The sequence below is a fragment of the Cheilinus undulatus genome, linkage group 23 (assembly GCF_018320785.1).
Source record: "Cheilinus undulatus linkage group 23, ASM1832078v1, whole genome shotgun sequence".
NCBI classification, from domain to species: domain Eukaryota; kingdom Metazoa; phylum Chordata; class Actinopteri; order Labriformes; family Labridae; genus Cheilinus; species Cheilinus undulatus.
Window position 1 is genome coordinate 9,536,173 of NC_054887.1, and position 19,033 is coordinate 9,555,205.

At 39.8% G+C, this 19,033-nt stretch overlaps 2 protein-coding genes across 5 annotated transcripts in view; one reads left to right on the top strand and one right to left on the bottom strand.

Annotated features, from left to right (window-relative positions):
- Positions 1 to 3,862, top strand: part of tm7sf3 (transmembrane 7 superfamily member 3) — a 35,055-nt gene extending 31,193 nt beyond the window's left edge. Inside the window, exons 11-12 of the mRNA XM_041781076.1 lie at positions 507 to 669; positions 761 to 3,862. Of these exons, the coding sequence (XP_041637010.1) occupies positions 507 to 669; positions 761 to 1,014 (417 nt within the window). The 3' untranslated portion in view covers positions 1,015 to 3,862. The remainder of the gene's footprint in view (positions 1 to 506; positions 670 to 760) is intronic.
- Positions 3,863 to 7,622: 3,760 nt separating this feature from the next.
- The window catches only part of gas2l3 (growth arrest-specific 2 like 3), a 46,809-nt gene continuing 35,398 nt past the window's right edge, over positions 7,623 to 19,033 (bottom strand). For all 4 annotated transcript variants that reach the window (XM_041780512.1, XM_041780514.1, XM_041780513.1 and 1 more), the window contains 6 exons: positions 17,247 to 17,365; positions 16,653 to 16,794; positions 14,539 to 14,602; positions 14,167 to 14,308; positions 13,077 to 13,181; positions 7,623 to 10,452 (listed from right to left, as the gene is read on the bottom strand). In XM_041780512.1, the coding sequence (XP_041636446.1) occupies positions 9,088 to 10,452; positions 13,077 to 13,181; positions 14,167 to 14,308; positions 14,539 to 14,602; positions 16,653 to 16,794; positions 17,247 to 17,365 (1,937 nt within the window). In that variant the 3' untranslated portion in view covers positions 7,623 to 9,087. The remainder of the gene's footprint in view (positions 10,453 to 13,076; positions 13,182 to 14,166; positions 14,309 to 14,538; positions 14,603 to 16,652; positions 16,795 to 17,246; positions 17,366 to 19,033) is intronic.

Sequence of the window (19,033 nt, forward strand, 5' to 3'; positions counted from 1 at the left end):
GATTCTCTTCATGGTCTGAATTTTTATTTATACTAAATAGATAAATCCAACACTTTCTGTGAGAACATTCTTTCACACTTGTTATTAACAAATCTGTGTGCACCTGCCATTGATAAATGAGGCCTAAAGAGGTTCCTGTGCCTGAATAAGAAACTGTTTTTGCATGTGAAATAGAAGCAAGAGTAAATATATTGAAATAGTTTATGAAATTCATGTTTTTAGCCTCATTTTGAAGCAGGTCTTTTTTTAATTAACTGCTTCTTTGATCAGTTCACCTTCATTTCTACCCATTTTTATCATTTAATCTTATATATTTACATTTCAATGCATCTTGCATTTTAATATGATTTGTATTTTAGTCACTTGTTGTAGTTTAATGTTTTATTTACCTGTTTTATTGGTGTTTTATAAATGTGGCCTCACCTAATTCTGAATTCAGAATAAAAAAGGGAAAAGCATACTATTCATGAACATAACTCAGATGTTTTTTGTTGCATTCTTAACAGGGGAACATCATCACCTGTGGTATTGTTGGTGCTTACGCCGTCGTTCTGGCCTTAAACGCCTACATTTACACGAGCCTCTCCTACATCACTCTGAACATCCTGAAACGCTTCCTCAACAACAACTTCAGCTCTGTGTTCACAGACGTGCCCTTCCAAATGATCGGTGAGTTCAGTTCAATCTCAGTGTTGTTATCCAGTTCAAACCTGTGACCACAGCTTAACAAACCTCTCCGTCTCCTCTTCTCCACGCTCAGACTACATCATGATCACAGTGTGGGTGGTCCTCGGTGTTGGCGGTATCGTCCTGCAGCTCTACCGGGAGCGCTCTCGCCCGTTCTTCCCTCCCAGCCCATACCTCATGTGGCTGCAGGAACGCGAGCGCCGCAAGACCAACGTCCTGGACCCGAGCCACCACTTTCCCCCGCTGCCGAACCGCATCCTGGCCCGAGCACGGCAGCTCACCAAGAGGAGCGAGCCGGCGGGAGAACACACACCTCTGCTCTTGTAATTGCCCTCTCTAAAGGCCGATTAAGACTGAAACAAGTAGGAGAAAAGACGTCTCTGGGATGTATTTCCGGCCTGTGGTGACTCTGCCTGCCAATTTTCGAGGAACCAGAGATATTTTGGTTTTTAGGACGAGAACATTTCCTCGTGTGTTGCTTGGAGTCGACCAAAAATCAGCTTTCGTAGAAAAGCAGCTCCAAGAGGGATTGAAATCACTGACACTCTTCATGTGGATCTGAATTTTATACGTCTTTTCATACAAGACTCATTTTTTTGCTTGAACACCACTTTTTTTAACACTTAAATTACTTTAAATAATCACTGAAACTTTTCAAGAAGAACTAAAGATTTGTCTTCAAATGTTTTTAATACCTACAGTGCGCTTTATGATGTCTGTCTGTTTGTGCTCCTTTTGCTGTTTGCACTAAAGTCACAACCTACTAAAACCCACAAAGAGAGGCATTCTACCTGCATTAATAGAAGAAATAAATGACATCTATGTCCTTTGTTTATACTGTATAGAAGCTGTAGATAAAAAGCAGTGGTGCATTAAACCTGCATTCTTTGTTATGGCCAGCAGAGGGCAACTTTAATCATGTGAAAGCAATTGTAAAGATGGCCCTGCTTCACTTTAATATTATTACCTCAGTGAGCATTTTTCTCACAGATTTATGAACCCAACCTTTAGTTTAAAGTTCTTTTATCATAGCACAATATTCATTATTACTATTTATTAGGAAATCAACAGTAATGCCAGGTAATCTTTAGCACCGCAACCTCTCGTAAAATAGAAGCCTGGGGTGGACATGCATCCATGAATTTTAGTAACACCATTTTACAGCTAAAACAAGAAATCTCTGGTTGTTTTCGTAAGATAACAACTGTTTTCTTGTTATCTGTTGTATAATAATAGACATTTTCTAAGATACAAGATAAGCTGCAAGTTCTGTTGATAACAGTCACACACAGATCTAAAAAAGCAACTAGAACTCAGAGGTGTACATGCCTGGCAAGTAGCTGTCAGTGTGACTTTGTAATGAAACAACACAGGCACATTCACTTCTTTCTACATTCAGCCTATAATGGGTTTAAATATCAGCCTGTATCGGCTGTAAATGCCGGCCTGATTCGGCTATAAATATCAGCCTATGTTGGCTTGAAATATCAGCCTATATTGGCTGTAAATATCAGCCTGTTTTGGCTGTAGATATTGGCCTATGTCAGCCGTAATATCGGCCTTTATCAGTTGTAAATATCAACCTGTATCAGTTGAAGATATGGGCCTGTGTAGGCTGTAAGCATCTGCCTATATCAGCTGTAAATATCGGCCTATGTCAGCTGTAAATATCTGCCTATATTGGCTCTAAATATTGGCTTATATCAGCTGTAAATATCAACTAAAATTAGCTGTATTTATCGGTCTATTCTGTCTGTAAATATCAGTCTATATAGGCTGTAAATATTAGCCTGTGTTGGCTGTAATTATCAGCCTATATTTGCTTTAAATGTCAGCCTGTATTTGCTGTAAACATAGGCCTATATTGCCCTTTAAAATTGTTTTATATTGTCTGTGAATATCACCAGGATTGGCTTTCAATATTAGCTTAAATCTGCTGTAAATATCTGCCTATATTATCTGATAATGTAAGCCTATGTCAAAAGTAAATTCAAGCTTATATCGGCTCTAAATATCTTAGTGGAAATTTAGACAACCAACAGACCTCCATCTGCTAAAGTTTTTTCTTTGTTCATTCTTATTCCTTTAAGTTTAGTATTTTCAAAGACTGAAGATTTAGGTTTACACTACATTTATATATTTGTAGTGACTAAGATAAACTTGTAAATATAGGTACATCAGATGTCAGCATAAATCCAATATCATGCATCTCTAATAAAAAGCCAAAGCACAACAAAGTCACAATTTTTTGACTGAAATTGTGTCAGAATAACAAAGCTTTGTTATTTCTAGCAACTCTCAGACTTCGGGATACTTAAGTGATAAGACAACAGCTGAAAATGACTAATTATCACAAGAAAATAGAGTAAAAAAATGTATGGATGCATGTCCGCTTCAGGCTCTTGCAGCTTTAGATTCAAAGCTACTTGCTGCAAAAACACAAACTAGCAAAATTAAAGGCTTCAGAACTGCAATCACCAAACCATTCGTCACTGAGTTTAGGGTCTGTGATTTCTCTGACAACTGGAATAAAAGGAAAACACACGTTCTGCATTATTTGGTTAAAAACAACACACCCAGGTGAGACTGTTGATCAACATAGTGTCTTTAAATGTTGAATTAAACCCTAGAATAGACTCTAAATTATAACAGATAATGTGATGATTTAATGTTTTAATGTGCATTAATCCATTAAAATGTAATGTTTAATCAGCATTCATGATGTGGTTACACAGGTCAGTAGAATACTAGAATAAGAACTGTATTACTGAAAGAACACAATATTGCACTGTTGTAGTATGAAATCATCAGTATTTCCCTCTCTTCACCGGCTGTGTCTGTGTTCCTGATCAGGCTGAAGTCTGATCAGTCTTTTTGTAATTTGCACACTGAATTTTAATATATAAAACTGTCTGGTTTTTAGGATGATGATTGTTGATGTTTTTAACTCTTTGTGCCACGATGACTCTTCTCAGGGTTTCACTCTCAGCTTTTATACACCGATGCACTGAGACTGCTGATGAAACCTTCAGTTTTTAAGCCTGTACGTGAATATTTTTTATATAACCACTGAACCGCTCTGGTCTCTTAATTTTTAATGAAATTCAAAGCAGCATGCACACATGTCTGAAAATGAGGTCAAATGTACTTTTTAAATTAACATGTTTTGATATTTAATAAATGTCAACAGGTAAACCCTTGTTTTCTGTTCTTTCCTAAAGATTTCATTGATGTTAATATATAAAATTTATTTAATTTTGTTTATCTTAGAAGAGGAAGAATAATAAGCTGAATTTCTTTAGATGTCATTTGAGCCAGCACTAGAGTCCTTACTGTTTATATTTTTCCTCATAAAAACTACCAATATTTTGATTTTCTTACCAAATGCACGATAACACCATGAAGTTTGCTTTTTCTCCTTGTAGCTTTGTGTTCAGAAGAACTCTGTGCCTAATTAAAAAGGCTCTGTGACCCATTAGTGATCAGTGGACAACAGCTGATTCCCATTTAGCTAAACATTTTCTGCTGATATGGACAAACAAGTTTTTATTGGTTAAACACACAAAGTTACCATGCCTATAAAAAGTATTCACCTCTTTGGACGTTTTCCTCTTTTATTGAATATTTTTTATTATTTAAATCTCATCTAGGGTTCTCCACAGGCATATGGAAGACTCCATGGTCAAGTGGAAGAAAGTTCTTCAGTCTGATGAGACCAAAATGGTGCTTTTTGGCCATCAGACATGTTTGGCAGACACCATCCACACTGAAGCACGGTGGTGGTTCATACCTGATCCCCCTGAATCCTGAGGGAGCTTGAGCAGTTTTACAAAATAGAATGGAGAAAATTGCAGTGTCCAGATGTACAAGCCTGGTGAGACCTATCCACACAGACTCAATAGATGCACCTTTCACTGTAATCACAGCACCAGGGACTGACTTGAAGGGGTTAATATTACTCAGTCACTTATTTCACATTACATATATTTATCTAATCAATATTATTCTGTAGCAAGTTTTTTTCACCTTGACGTTAGAGAGGGTTCTTTTGTTTCTTTCTTTTTTTTTTTTATCAAAAAAGCCAAATTACATTTGACCCTGATTGATTTATAAATTAATAAGTTTGTTTTCTCAAAAATTTATAACTTTATAATGTTGTAAATGTATGGCTTTGCAAACTTGACATCTTTGACTTTATAATGTCAAAATTTGGGACTTTTTAAATTCAGAATCGTGAACTTGGTTTCCTGTATTTCCGCAATTTTACCATCTAAATAAATTTGAGTCCTTGCTCAAAAATGTTGACTTTTTCTCAAAAATGAACAAATCCTTTATTTAAATTATTTTCTAACTGTGGCCTCAGTAAACGTTCATAAAGAGTGATAATGTTGATACAGGAACGTTTGTCTGATGTCCATAAATGCAGGGATGATTCCTCCTACTGTCTAATGCAATGAAGTGCACTTCTTCATAGATGGATAGAAACTGTACGGACTGCTGATTCTGATTTAGGCTAAAGTAACTGTCTTTCTTCAAAGAAACTACATTTCTAAAAAGTTTTTCTTAGTGGAAATGTAATTTTATGGTAAAAATGAAACATCAGCTGCTGCTTCAACCGTCTTCAGAACTGACTAATGTGTGATAGCTTTTACTTATCCATTAATGGTTCCTACAATGTATAATCGGTTAAAAACAAGTCAAACTTAATTTAAAAAAGATATCACATGCTGAGGTTTTATGATCTGAGAGCCTTTTCAGGCTGATCTTTTCTAACAAGTCCATCAATATGCTACTTCAACTGGTGGAAATGAAGCTTTATCTAAACACTAACCTCCCATAAATGTAACTAAATACTAATGCAGTATTTGTGGAAGACCACCAGAGGGCAGCAGAGTTTAACAGTGCTTTATAAAGCCTTCCTCACAAACACACAAGGTCTGCTGACTGATGAACTGAACAATTTACATCACAATGAAAAAACTAGTTTCACCATCATTCACGTAAACATTAAGATTTTTTTAATATCTATTATTATTATTCATCTGATTATCATTTGTGCAGGATTTAATTTTCCATTTGGCAAACATCTGAGAGCTGATACAATAAATTAATAATCAGAGTTAAGAGACTGAGAATAATGCCATTGCAACTCCAATCATGTTATAGAGCAGTCAGGCTTTTATTGGGAAAACTAGGGTCCCCTTCTACCAGAGACTTAGCTCTCATTTAGCTGAAATGGACTAGTTTAAATTTATTTTAACTACCATTCCCTCTTCTTAAAAACATCCTCATGTCGGTTATGGAGAAACACACGTTGAAAACTACTGAGAAAGTCGCTCTGAATAAAGGGTGGACAGACATGCGCTGTTTGTGATGCTGTTAAAGTGAGGGGGTCCAAATGAGGGATTAAACCCTAGGTGAGACTTATCCCAGTCTAATACAACTGGTCAACATATGAAGGCAGGTTTCTTATTGTTGTAAATAAATGTTTAATGAAAAAAAAATCCTATTGTGCACAGTTTACATTCATCATTTTACATTTGTATTAGGAGTAAATATCAACCTATATTGGCTGTAAGGATTGGCCTGCATATATAGGATATGAATATCTGTTGGTATCACATGTAAATATAAGCCTGTATCAGCTGTAATATTCGGCCATTAATATCAGGGTTGCTTTTGTAAATTTTGGCCCATATTTGTAGTAAATATCAGCCAATACTAGACGTATTTAACAGACTATATCTGCTACAAACATTGGCCTGTATTGCCAGTAAATCAGCCTGTATTGGCAGTTAATATCAACCTATAGGTGAGGCAAATATGGACCTGTATCTGCAATAAACATCAGCCTTATCAGTTGCAAAAATGTGGCTGTATCAGCAGTATCAGCCTAAATTGGCTGTAAATATCAGAATATATCAGCTATTAATAACAGCTTATATTGTTTGAAAATATTGCCTGGTATTGGAAGTAAATACTGGCCCATATTGACAGTAAATATTAGCCTATATCTGCTGAAAATATCACCCCCTATTGGCAGCAAATAGCCATCAATAGCTGCAAAAATCAACCTTTAAATATCAGCTTATATTTGTGTAAATATTGGCCTGTATTGGCAGCAAATTTCAACTAACATTGGCTGTATAAGTCTGCTTATAATGAAGTTAATACTGACAAATTGGCTGTAAATATCAGGGTATGTGCAAAGACTTTGAAAATGTTTTGAGCATCCTTAAAGTGAACAGTGGAATTGCAACAAAAGGTTGCCTTTTTCAGCTGAAATTGTGTAAACGTGGCATTAATGTTAAGATAAAGCTCTGATAGCCTCTGTTTCTTGCAACTGACACTGCATGGTTTAATTAAAAGCTGGCCATATTTAAGTCATGTATTTGTGCATTAGATTTGATCATATTTCAGTACTTAATTTAAATATAATGAAACTTAATTTTTACAAACTATATTACTGTGCGTCTCTCTAAATGAATGGCATATCAGGCTCAAATGTGCACAAGAGAGCTCTGGAGTGAAAGCAAACTTCACTGAATTTTCTTAAAAACGGTGGTTAGTTAACCTGGCACGGCAGATGGATTTGTTTCACACCAGTGAGAAACACAAAAACAGGCGTATCCATCTGCTTTGCAAGGTTAGTGGGTTTAAGAACAAATATCTTCTTAAGAATGGCTGGTTGAGGTCGTCCAATGCAACCACTTGCAAAAAAAGCAGCTAAGATGTGAATCTATGATCTAATGTTCTCAGAATCTAGGGGTCTTGTGAGTTTCTTGGTGCATCATACATATAATAGACCAATGTTTATGTAATAAAGTTGATACATCTTAACTGTAAGGTTCCTTTAAAAGAGATACAAATCCTGAAACAGTCAGTGCACTAATGTTTGACAGACATGTTTAAAAAAACAGACAAACCCAGCCGAGTTGACCTTTAAAACACTTGTCCATTTATTAATCAAATGACAAACAGGTAGCTGGAGCACAATCGACAGAATCAACATTCAAATCCAGACAAACAGCGGTTTCTGTAAAGTGCCAAACAAGAACAAAAAGCCTCACCGATGATATATTTACTGCACACACATACACACACTCATATACACAAACACCACATAGAAAACTAGATTTTAATCCACAGAAAACATTAGAAACCATATAAAAACAAGTCTCTACCAAGAAGCTCTAAAAGGATTTCCTGTTCAAAAGAAAAGAGGCGTTTTTGATCAGTAGTTCATCGGCAACTCTGACGAAGAGAGTGCTTGTACACACTGTGCAATAGTCATCTTTAAAAACCAGTAACCCACCCCTCCACCCCATAATAACACCCCGGATCATCTAATACATTCTACTGCCGCTCAGAGACCACATCTCTGATGAAGGCACACGAAGGGGAGGTCTGCTCCTCCCACTGAGATATACAAAAAGTTAAACGTCTGACCCCCCACCAGTGGAAAGTTTATTCTCACTGGGATGGAAAATAAACCAGTAGAGTTCCAGTTGTGTCACTGAAGTCTTCACAACTTTGGTAATGTGGAGGAAAAACAAGACTGTTGCTTTTCCAGTGATAAAACTGACCTTGTCCTGTTAATGTTTGACTAAGTGCATCGAGTCATGGCTGTGTCCCATTTTTGACTGTAGAGCTAAAAAAGTACTGAGGTTAGTGTTCAACATGATTATATTACATAACTCTATCATTTGATATTTAAAAAAGTTGTATCATTAAATGTAACAGAGTTAAGAATGTAAACATTGTGCAAGTTTTAGTGTTATGCTACGGTGGCTGAGGAGGGACATTTTACTGCAAAGGACAAAAACATTTCAACAAGGAGAAATGTGCTGAAAATGTAGAAATGCATGCAAAAGACCAAAACATTTTCAATGACAGATGCAAAAGCAACTGGATCATTTTTGCATCAAATTTTTGCGTTTTTAGTAAGTTTTGGCAAACGAAATTAACAGTTTCATTATCGTTTGATTTTTAGCAGAGAAATTTAAAGTTTACAATTCCAGTATTTTGACAATTATTTCTTTACAATTTTTGCATTTATTCTTGAATTTGCAGCCTGTTTCTCCTTTTTAAAATCCGTTTGCAGTTGCAGGTTTTTGCCCTCATCAGCCACCATATTTAGCAGTTAATGGAGCTGATATTTTTTAAAAAATTACCATTAAATCACAACAATGAACATATAAAGCATGCCATCATTGACCCTTTGGATTAAAAAAATAAAAGACTATTAAATAACATACAAAAACAAAACAATTAATTTGGAGACGAAACAATGGTCAAAAACGAAGCTTTGTGGATCGGATTAGTGACGAGATTCTTTTTTTTTTCTAAGAGTCCAACAAGTGCTGCTGCTGCGTGATCATCCTCAGAGAGGACGTCCCGTTACGCCCTCTGCTTCCTCCTGCTGTTCATCTCAAAGTAAGCGTCCTCGCTCTTCCCGATGTACTGCGGGATCTTCTTTCGGACGGTTGGCTCAGTCTTCACTGCTTTGACGTTAGGGGTGGTTTTCTGTGGGGTCAGGGATGGTGCTGGGGACAGTTCAGGTTTCAGACTGGATTTCTCATTGGTGGTGTTGGCGGTTTGTTTTCGCCCCGTCCTCTGTGCTGTGGCGGGTGTTTTCTGATTGGCTCTGCTGGTCGGAGAAGGGCTTGTGTTGGCACCCAGGACCCGCCCGGGGATGGCTGTGTTGCTGCGTGGAGGAGCAGCGGTGGCTTTAGTTGGAGCCTGAGCCTTTGCTTTGGCTGTGACCTCTTTGCTCTTGGGTAGGGGGCAGGTCGCCTTTGGGAGCGCTGGTGAGACGGTCCGTGAACTGGGAGTGGGGCAGCGAGTTTGGGGGGCAGACGCAGCAGGTCTTGTTGAAGTTGCTGCGACTCTTGCGGCCGTCCTTGCCCGCCTTGCCGCCTCTAACCGAAGGCGTGAGGCAGGAGAACCAGGACGGCGCTGAGCGAGGCGAGATCGCTGGCTGGCGCCCGATGGAGGTCGGCCATCTTTGGGGGTGGGGGCCCGCGCTGGAGCAGTTACAGGGCGGGGGACTGAGGAGACAGTGGGGGAGGTGCATGGTGTGGAAGGTTTGGGGCATTTGGAGGACGGTTCAGGGCAGACAGGGCTTCGAGGCTGGGAGGCGGGGCCACGTGGTGATGGTTTGAGCTTGAGTTTGGAGGCCGGGTTTGGGTCTGCAGGGGCAGAGGATGGAGTCAGAGCTCGGCGAGGAACCTGAGAACCCTGGCTGCTACTCGGGCTGGGGGTCTGTTTAGACGCTCCTACAGGGGTGGTGGGCAGCGAGGAGGAGCCTTTGGTGGTGATGGGGAGGGGCAGCTGTGTGGGCTTCCTGGGGGAGGACGGCGTCCCCTGGAGGATCTTTTTAGGTGCTGCGACAGACCCCTTCCTGGACAGGGTGGGGGTGCAGGATGGGGAGGGGGTATAGGACCGACACGTCTGACCGGCAGCGTTCATCGGCTTACAGGTGGAGCTGGAGGAAGATGAGGAGGAGGAGGAGGAGGAGGAAGACGATGAGGAGGAGGAGATGAGGTCATTGACAGCAGCAAGGGGGTCCATGTCAGGAGGAGGAGGCGGGGCTGCATTGCCATGGTGACCTCCAAGACCAGGTGGACCTTTCTGGAAGGCGAGGATCTTCTGCTCCAGGGTGGTGAACTGCAGCACACGCAGAGGATCATATTTTGTAAGGAAGCCTCGCAGCGTGTCCCAGCCGCCGCCGACACGAACCATCACGTGTTTCCCATGAAGCATCTGTGAAAGAAGAAAAGTTGAAGTTTATTCTCTCTTTAAGAAGGATTCATGCTAGAGATGAACAAAAAAAAAATCACATCTCAATCTTTTAGCTGAAAGGTCTGTGCCTTGGAACAAGGCAGGTGGTTGCCTTTCCAAATCATTGGAAATCATTTTAATTTACCACAGGTGGACTCTAATCAAGGTGAAGAAACATCTCAGCAAAAGCAGACAAATAGGAAGCACACAAGAAAAATTTCAAGTGTTTATGTAAAGGGTCTGAATACTTTTGTCAACAGTATTTAAATTTTTTATTTAATAAATTTGCAAAACTTGCTTAAGTTCTGTTTTCATGTTGTCATTATGGGGCACTGAGGGAAGATTAAAGAGAATTAATCTTTTTTTCACACTGTAGTATCATGCTGCAACATAAGAAAAGCAAAAGTGAAGGGGGTCTGCATACTTTCTGAATACACTGTACAAAATCCAAAATGACAAAAGCAGTTTTGTATGCAAAATAGCGGAATTTCAAAATATGCTAAAAAGGTTATGAAACAGTTTTGGGCATGTGTAACCCTGGCTTTACATATTCTTTCCATTTCAATTTTTGTTTTCCTTAAGTTTCCAACATTTTCATTTATGTCCGCTTAAATCTTTCCACAGGATTTTCAAAAGGATAATAGGGCATTGTTTGGGAAAAAAAAAAAAAATCAAGACCTAGATCTGCATGTAGTCCTTCTGGGATTCCATAATAAACACTGAAATTATCCCACTTCTATTTGGCCACTGTTTCCACTTTTTAGTTTGGGATTGGAATGGCAAAGGCAAACTTGTCTTCTGGGTTGATGATGCCATGTTTAAGACCGAGAAAATCCATACAGATTAGATCTAGTACATTGGTTCTCAACTGGTGGGTCGGGATCCAGAGGTGGGTCTGGAACAGTTTTCAGTGGGTTGTGACGAGATGTCTGGAAAAAAAATGGTGGCCAAAGTCCTGAAGTCCTTATTGGACATGCATCAATACCTTTTATTTTACCCTGTTTTACTGTGAAATTGGGTAAATTGAAATGTTTGATTAATATTTTAACTAATTTATCTCCTATTCTTGCAATGAATCGCTGCTTTTCCCATGTTAATGAAATTATTTCTCAAGTCCTCTGGAAAACTGGCAAAAAAAGACACAAATGATGGGGAAAATTGGCATATAATGTGTCAGTTTTGTCGCTTTTCTTTTTTATATCAGGTTTTGTGGTACGATCATGATCCAAACTGCAATATATTCAATTATATAAACATGTATTGTTGAAATTTTTTTGGAAACTTGGGTCACGAGCTATTGTAAGACAGACCAGTGAGTCTTGAGGCTGTACCAGTTGAGAACCACAAGTGGTTCTAGTGGATGTTTACCAATGGAACTGCATTCTTTCCCAGGAAGAGCTTTCCAGCACACAAGTATCACGTTTTGACTATTTTCAACATCATTCACTTTTATTCGTTCTGATAATCTTATTGAGCAGAGTCCTTATTGATAGCGCTGTCTGGTCTGTACATCTTAAAACTCAACATATTGACCAGTCCTATCTCTACCATGACTGACATTCTTCTAGCCAGGCAGAAATCAACAATGACGTATTCCCTGAAGTTCCTTAAATAGCAGCTCTGGGTTTTTAATGAGTGCCCATCCTAAGGCTTGGCACAGCGGACAGCAGAGTAATTATGATGTAATCGCTTAACGCAATCCGTCACTGTTGGGTAACAAGCTTACATGTGTCCAATCGCAGCCGCCAGGGATGCAGCGAAGACGCCTGCACGCTCTGCATCTCTGCCAGAGCTCTCATAGCCTGTGTCGTCAGTGTGTATCCTCACACGCTCTTAATAGGATATAAACGGAGTATTTATGCTTCAACACTACACACTGTACTCCTCTGAGCTCTTATTTTATACAGTACTATGAAACTGACAGTTATTTAAAAAGACCGAATCACTCATTAAGAGAAGTCCTTTTCTTTTGTATTTCAAGTATCGACTACATTAAAACAGCTTTTTGTGCATGACTGTGGTTGTGTGTACTGAACCAGCGTGAGAATGAAGGCTCAAGAAACCTTTGCACAATATTCTAATATTTTCAGATAGTGGATTTTTGATTTTCATGAGCTGTAAGCCGTAGTCATCAAGATTTTAAAAAGGTCCTGAAATATTTCACTTTGAATGAGATGAATGTAGAATTAATAAAAATAACTTACTGAGGTAAATCATGGGGAAAAAATGAACTTTTACATGATATTCTAATTTTCTGAGATGCGCCTGTATGTAAAAATATAAAAGTTGTATTGGCGGCAACAGGTTTGGAAAGTTACAAATAAATGAGAATAACTGCATGTTATGCAAAGTCCTTTAGAGAGCCTCAGATACCAGCAGCTCAGCTCACAGATCTCTCAATTCTACTAGACAGTGTAAGAAAGCATCAAAATGACAGTGAAACTGCTTTGTTTAATGTGTTTCGATGTGTGTTTTTTAAACAAAGTTCTTTTATTTTGTAGGAGACGAGACATCTGTGAACCATTTGGCTCTGGGTAAAACCCCCATGAGCCTTCTCCCTCTGCAAAGAGAGTAAGAGTGTTACTCTGTTCTTTAAGGACACTCACCCGTATAAAGAGGGTCTTGTCTCCCAGTCTGTAGCGGCCCTCTGACAGGTACTCAATGGACACTCTGTTGGAGCAGTTGCAGGGAGGGTCGTCCATGCCGTGCTCCTACAAGGGACAAAAGGGGACCATAAGGCGGCCATATTGGATCCTCTTTGCAAACATATAATGGGATATTTCCAGCTGGAGGATAAGTCAGAGTTACCTCAGATGACACAGCAATACATTAAGGATGTCTAGTTCTGCTGCATGAGCGAGCGGTGATGCAATTACACCCGATGACTAATGCAGACAAATTTATCTCCCATGACGAGAGGGAAGTGATGAGGTGAAGAAGACACACTGGACTGAAAGAGCTATTAACTGTCTGTTTGATGCCTCTATGAATGTGGAATTCAAGCTGCAATTTAGGAGAAAATGCACGAGTTGTGGGACGTGCTTATCCAAACTGACTTTAGCTTCAATGGGGGCAGTTATTTATAGCTGTGCCATCTCCTCTGGGAATAAAACCCCCAACCCTGAGAGTGTTTGGGCCTGGTTTTACCCACCGGGGAATAAACTCAGAGTTATTTAGGAAGTGTTGTAACCACAGCTGACGGAGATGTTGTGCATTTAAATGAGCAGTGAGTTCATCGTTGCGCTGCTGCATGACGGCATCTTCCTCTAGCCTGGAGGTCACGTGTGATGGCGAAGCACGGGGCGACCGCACGAGCATCACATGGTCAGCTGCGATGCGTCAGGCCCTGTGGGGCGCCAGTGAAGCGGTAAGAGCCGCCGCTCGCCGCCATCTTGGCCCCGCTTCAACTGGGTCGCACATGCAGCGGCTATGTGATGCTAATGTGATCAGCTGTGGCCTTTTGGTACTTTTTTTGCTCGTTTGTGCACAGCCAGCAGTGAGCATCATCATATAGGCTAAAGTTAGACGACAGCTCGGTGATATAACAAGAGTTCAGGGGCTGTTATGCGACCAGTTAAAGGCGTTCCTCGTGCAGTGCTTCCTGCCTCCAGGTGTAAAGTTTCATGTTCGGTCTGTGTCAAAACATTACAGCAATCACTTCCTGTGCAAATGTTGGAGCTGTCAATCAGAACTCACCCCGGGCTGGTAGAGGCCGCCGTGTTGGCAGCAAACGCTGAAAGTTTTGACAGCTGGAGGCGGCTCCTCCGTCATCAGCAGAGTCTCCTCCAGCTCGATCTCCTTCTCCAGTTTCACCAGGACAGGAGGCTCCACTCCATACCTGAAAGACAGAGCAGGTCATCAAAATCACTCCCAACTCCTATAGAAAAGGCTGGACGCTGAGGAACGGTCTCAAAGTCCAACCAAAAAATGTGCACTGTTGAGTCCAAGTCAACACTGGTGAAATTATTAGGAGTTTTCAGTACAAAAACACAACTTTTACTTTATTTTCAATCTATTTTCTGACTGTTTGTTCAGAAATTTAATCACCTCATATGTTAAAAGACTTACTTGGAGACGATGCGGCCAATTTCCAGCAGACAGAGGCAAACCTGCCGAGGCTCTTTGTGCAGCACTGAGGGAGAAAAAGCAACAATTAATAGACCAATCAGATAATCCAAAGTAGCAGCTGCCACTTCTTCTTTCTCTAGAGGATTAAGAACGTGGTATGACTGCAAAAACGTGACATTATGAGCGCTGAAGTTAAAGTTAGCTCTTCCCTGGGGGATGGTAGATGAATCATATGTACAGACAGAGCTTTAGGACCAACTTACAAATTTAAAAATCACTTGACGATTGTCTAAAAAGAAGAAAATATTGATTTGATTTTGGAGGAATATGACTTTTTCCGGCTTAAACCTCTCTTTTTACCCCAAAAGTCATTACTGTAATGAAGAGATCTCCCATGCAGAGTACTCAGGATGATTACTCTCCTGGTCAGATCCTATTAAATCATTAAGAAGGTAGTCTTAAACAACTGATCTGTGCACAGTTAGGAGATTACAACCACAGTATGCTGCCTTCATTGTTTTCTTGTACAATGAATCTTTCCAAAACACGTGCTTCGATCATGTGGCTGAATCATTTTGATTTAGTTTTTGTACAAAACCTTGGAAAGATTAACATCCTTGCAAGTATTTAAAGAGTTCTGTTACTATTTGTCCTGGACGTGCACAGAGGTCTGGTTTCTCGTTTTTCTTGGTCTCCTTTTGGAATGATTTTAAACTTTCTTGGACTCTGAATGTAAGCGCTAACAGTGAATATAGCAGAAGAAAAACTCATTATACATTATCCAAAAGTTTTAAGCAAAACTTTGCAGGTGTAGTCAAGATTCTCTGAGACTTTGAACCCCTGGAATTAAAGATTTACCCACAGCTTGGTAAAGATCACCTTAAGTGAATAAAAATGTTAACTTCTACACTTTTACTAGGATTGTATCTTTGTTTTCCAAGTGTCAATCCCACTAACACCCTGCAGTACCATGCTGGCCTGCACTCACACTGCTCCAAGCCCAGCTGGGCCTGGGCATGAGTTTACAAAAAGCGTGCTGTCACAGATTAGACACAGTGGAGAAATTAATGAATAACATGGCTGTAACTTTACTCCCTTTGTGGCTTTTTTTGGTCTGAGCAGGCTCTTTAACATCCCGGCTTTGTTTAAAATGATTGTCTCGAAGGACTGTGGTATTGATTGCATGTTCAGGTTGCACACGTGCATTTCTGCCCGTGCAAACGTACCAAAGCCCATCTTTTCCATCCATGATGGGGTCAAGGAAGTTTACCCTGTTTGAGCACAGTATGGAGAGCTCACACTGGTCAAACATGCTGGAATTTGAGGTTTAATCGGTCTTGTGCACGGCATGGATCACCTTGTACACCTTAGGTTTAATGACAATTTTGAAAAAAGAAAAAAATCAGAAGGGCTTTGTTACTGTTGTATTACAATGAACTAGATTTCTATCAACATAGCTGATGATTGTGTTACATCATCATAGCCCCAAAAATTGTTGCTTCAAAAGGTCAATAATATTAATATTCACATACAGGTGTAGTTGTTGCACATAATTTAGCAAGTTATAGGTAAAAATGTGCCCAAAATACAATGCTTGCTCAATTGTACTCCATTTTGAACATTTTTGAAACATTTCCACCTAGAAAGCCTTGGTGTTTTGCAATATTTCACGATGCAAGCTTCAACTACCAGCTACCTGCTCTTCTGCCCAAGCGTATCTGAACTGCTGTTAGGAAACAATAAGAAACCAAGCTAAAACACTAAAAATGATCACTTTCTGCTATGAGAGGATACCATTATGAGATAGCGCTAACAGTGAATATAGCAGCCAGAAATTTTCATATCTGCTGATACAGATATCAAACAGATTATCAAGTATCCCTACAACACAACTTAAAAAAATACTTAAAGACAACAGGATTTTAACTCTTTAGCCTGTTTGTTGTACAAGAACTGAAAACAGCCTATAACTGGCATTTTATTAAGACATATTCCAGCCTCTTTTTTTACACACGTGAGGCCATTTTTTATCAGACACAATGCACATCTGTAGCTGTAAGAAATAAAGATGCGTTCACTTAAATGGTCTGGCAGGTTTGGGCTACAGGTCTTACCGAGGCCCTCAGACTCAAACAGGTAGGTCTCCTCCACACCGATGTGGCGACACCAGGCCAGGAAGTTTGCTGTGTTGTCACGAGCAAAGAAGGAACCTGGAGAGGCGTCCCGCTTACAAGCAACCTTCCTCGTGGGGAACAGCTGTCAAAAGAAATAAATATGTCAGCATCAGCACCAAACACTGTGGTGACATTTGTAGAAGGAGGGGATTTTAGAACACAGACAAAAACACTTTCAATGCCAGAAAACAGTTTGATTTGAATTCAAGATGCACTGAATCAAATAGGAGGGCGAAAGTTGACTTTCTTCCAACGCCAGCTGCTCCTCCGTTTCTTACCCTTTTCTGCTACTTTAATGTTACTGGTGATGCTGGTGTCGTGCTCTTAAACATAAACTATATTTAAATGGCATGGGAAATGATCCCAAACAGTCAGCTAACTTTATGCATCTGTTAGGAATGTGCATGTAGGAGTTCAGTTTTGTGGTGAGCTCTGAAGGTCGTTGTACAAACCCAACACCCCACCGCGTGTGAACATCAGGGCTGCCCTTTTGATGATCATCTGAGCTATTTCCATCCCGGCTGTCTGACTCACCTTGCAGAGCGCAGAGGGGCAGCTCTCGGCGATCTTGGTCTGCAGCACGCCAATAAGCTGGCAGAGCTTCACTCCGTTATTCAGGTCCTCCATGAAGAACTCTGCTCTCACTTCCTCTCCTGAAAATGAAGGGAGAAAATTACAGCCTTTATTACTAATAAATCCTCCTCTTAACTGTTCTTCTTGTATTGCATCTTTTTTTGTGCAGTGACACATTGACGTCTAACAGTAGACCCCCTCACAAACTCCTCCAGGACTTACTGGGCTCCCACGACCTCTTGTTGTAAATCACCACCCTGAGGAGCTTCACAATGGGTGTGTGAACTTAACTTACATTGAGAACACAACCCACAACATCCATAACATTAAGTGACAAAGATTTGCCCACAAAAGATTATTTTCTGCACGACAACAGACGAGCCTCAGGGCTTGAAACTTTATCTGCTGCACGCCACCTGTTTATGAAGCATCCAGCCCCTCAGGATTCACCATCAGATGGACTAAGGAGTTTAAAAATGTGGGATACGGGTCACTGAGGTCACGCTACTAATAACTCAAGTTGAGTGTTTCGTACCTGCCCACATTCCTCGTGAGAAAAACTGAACTATATCCTTAAAAAGTGGTTTCAGCAGTCAACAATAGAGTCAGTTTCCAGTCAGCTTTAGTTCCCTCACTGCTCCATTGTATGTGACAGGACAATAGAGGTCAGTATAATAGCAGAGAGGCATGAAATGAGGGATTTTGTTCCACTCCTGCTTGTGTGCTGTGCTTAAAGACTGGTTGAAAATGACAGCATCTAAATCCAATTACATGGGGCATCCATGTCAATTGTGCCTCGGTATTTTCCAAGCCTTGAGGGGGAATACTGTTGGCATGCAACAGCACAGTTCTGATTCACATAGGTACAGGCCTGGACTCAGATAGTCTGCTTTATTTACCTGTGAAACAACACTACTCAGACTGGTCAATAGATGAAGTTTTTAAGATATATTTATACATTTTAAAAAGGGATATAGTAAAAGACAACATTGAGTCAACATCAATATATTATGTCAATATAAAAAGATGAAAAAAGAAAAAAAAAAAATAACAGGCCGAAAGTTCAGTAAAAACATTCCTTATACTAATAAGAACCACTAACAGTAGCATACTTATCAACCACAAGATAACCTATGTGGACTGTTTAGTCTAAATTAAGATTTTTCAAAAAAAATTTTAATTAGGAGGATATAAATTCATAGAAGGGCATTCAGCGTTAATCTCAATGTGAGTAAGGTCCATAATATTACATTAATTTTTTAATCACATTAATCAAATGCTCTATTTCAGTGTTAATTTTGCCGACTAATAGACTCCCAATCGTAAATCATTACTCTATCAACATTACGTCTCATCCTGCAGCATAAACAAAAGGTCATTGGAAGGTCAGTGGGCCACAAAGCTCCAACAGCACCTTTGATGGTTAACTTTTGATGTGGAAAACTAAACAGTTTTAGATGAAACCACACATTCACACAAACAAACCTTTAACTTCATGTACTCTCCTATAGTGGAAGCAATAAAGTCATGGAATCATGTCAAAGTGAATGGCAAATCAATTACAAACTATTCCTGAGTGATGTGTGGTGTTATGTAAACCTTACATTATAGAAACAACTGTAGAGACAGGCAGTCTGCTCACTAGTGCATATATAATATGATCTTTGAACACCTGGCAGTGATACCGTATACTCCGGTAGAATTCGGGGAGGGTATGACAGTATTAGAAAATAATAACCAGCAGACCT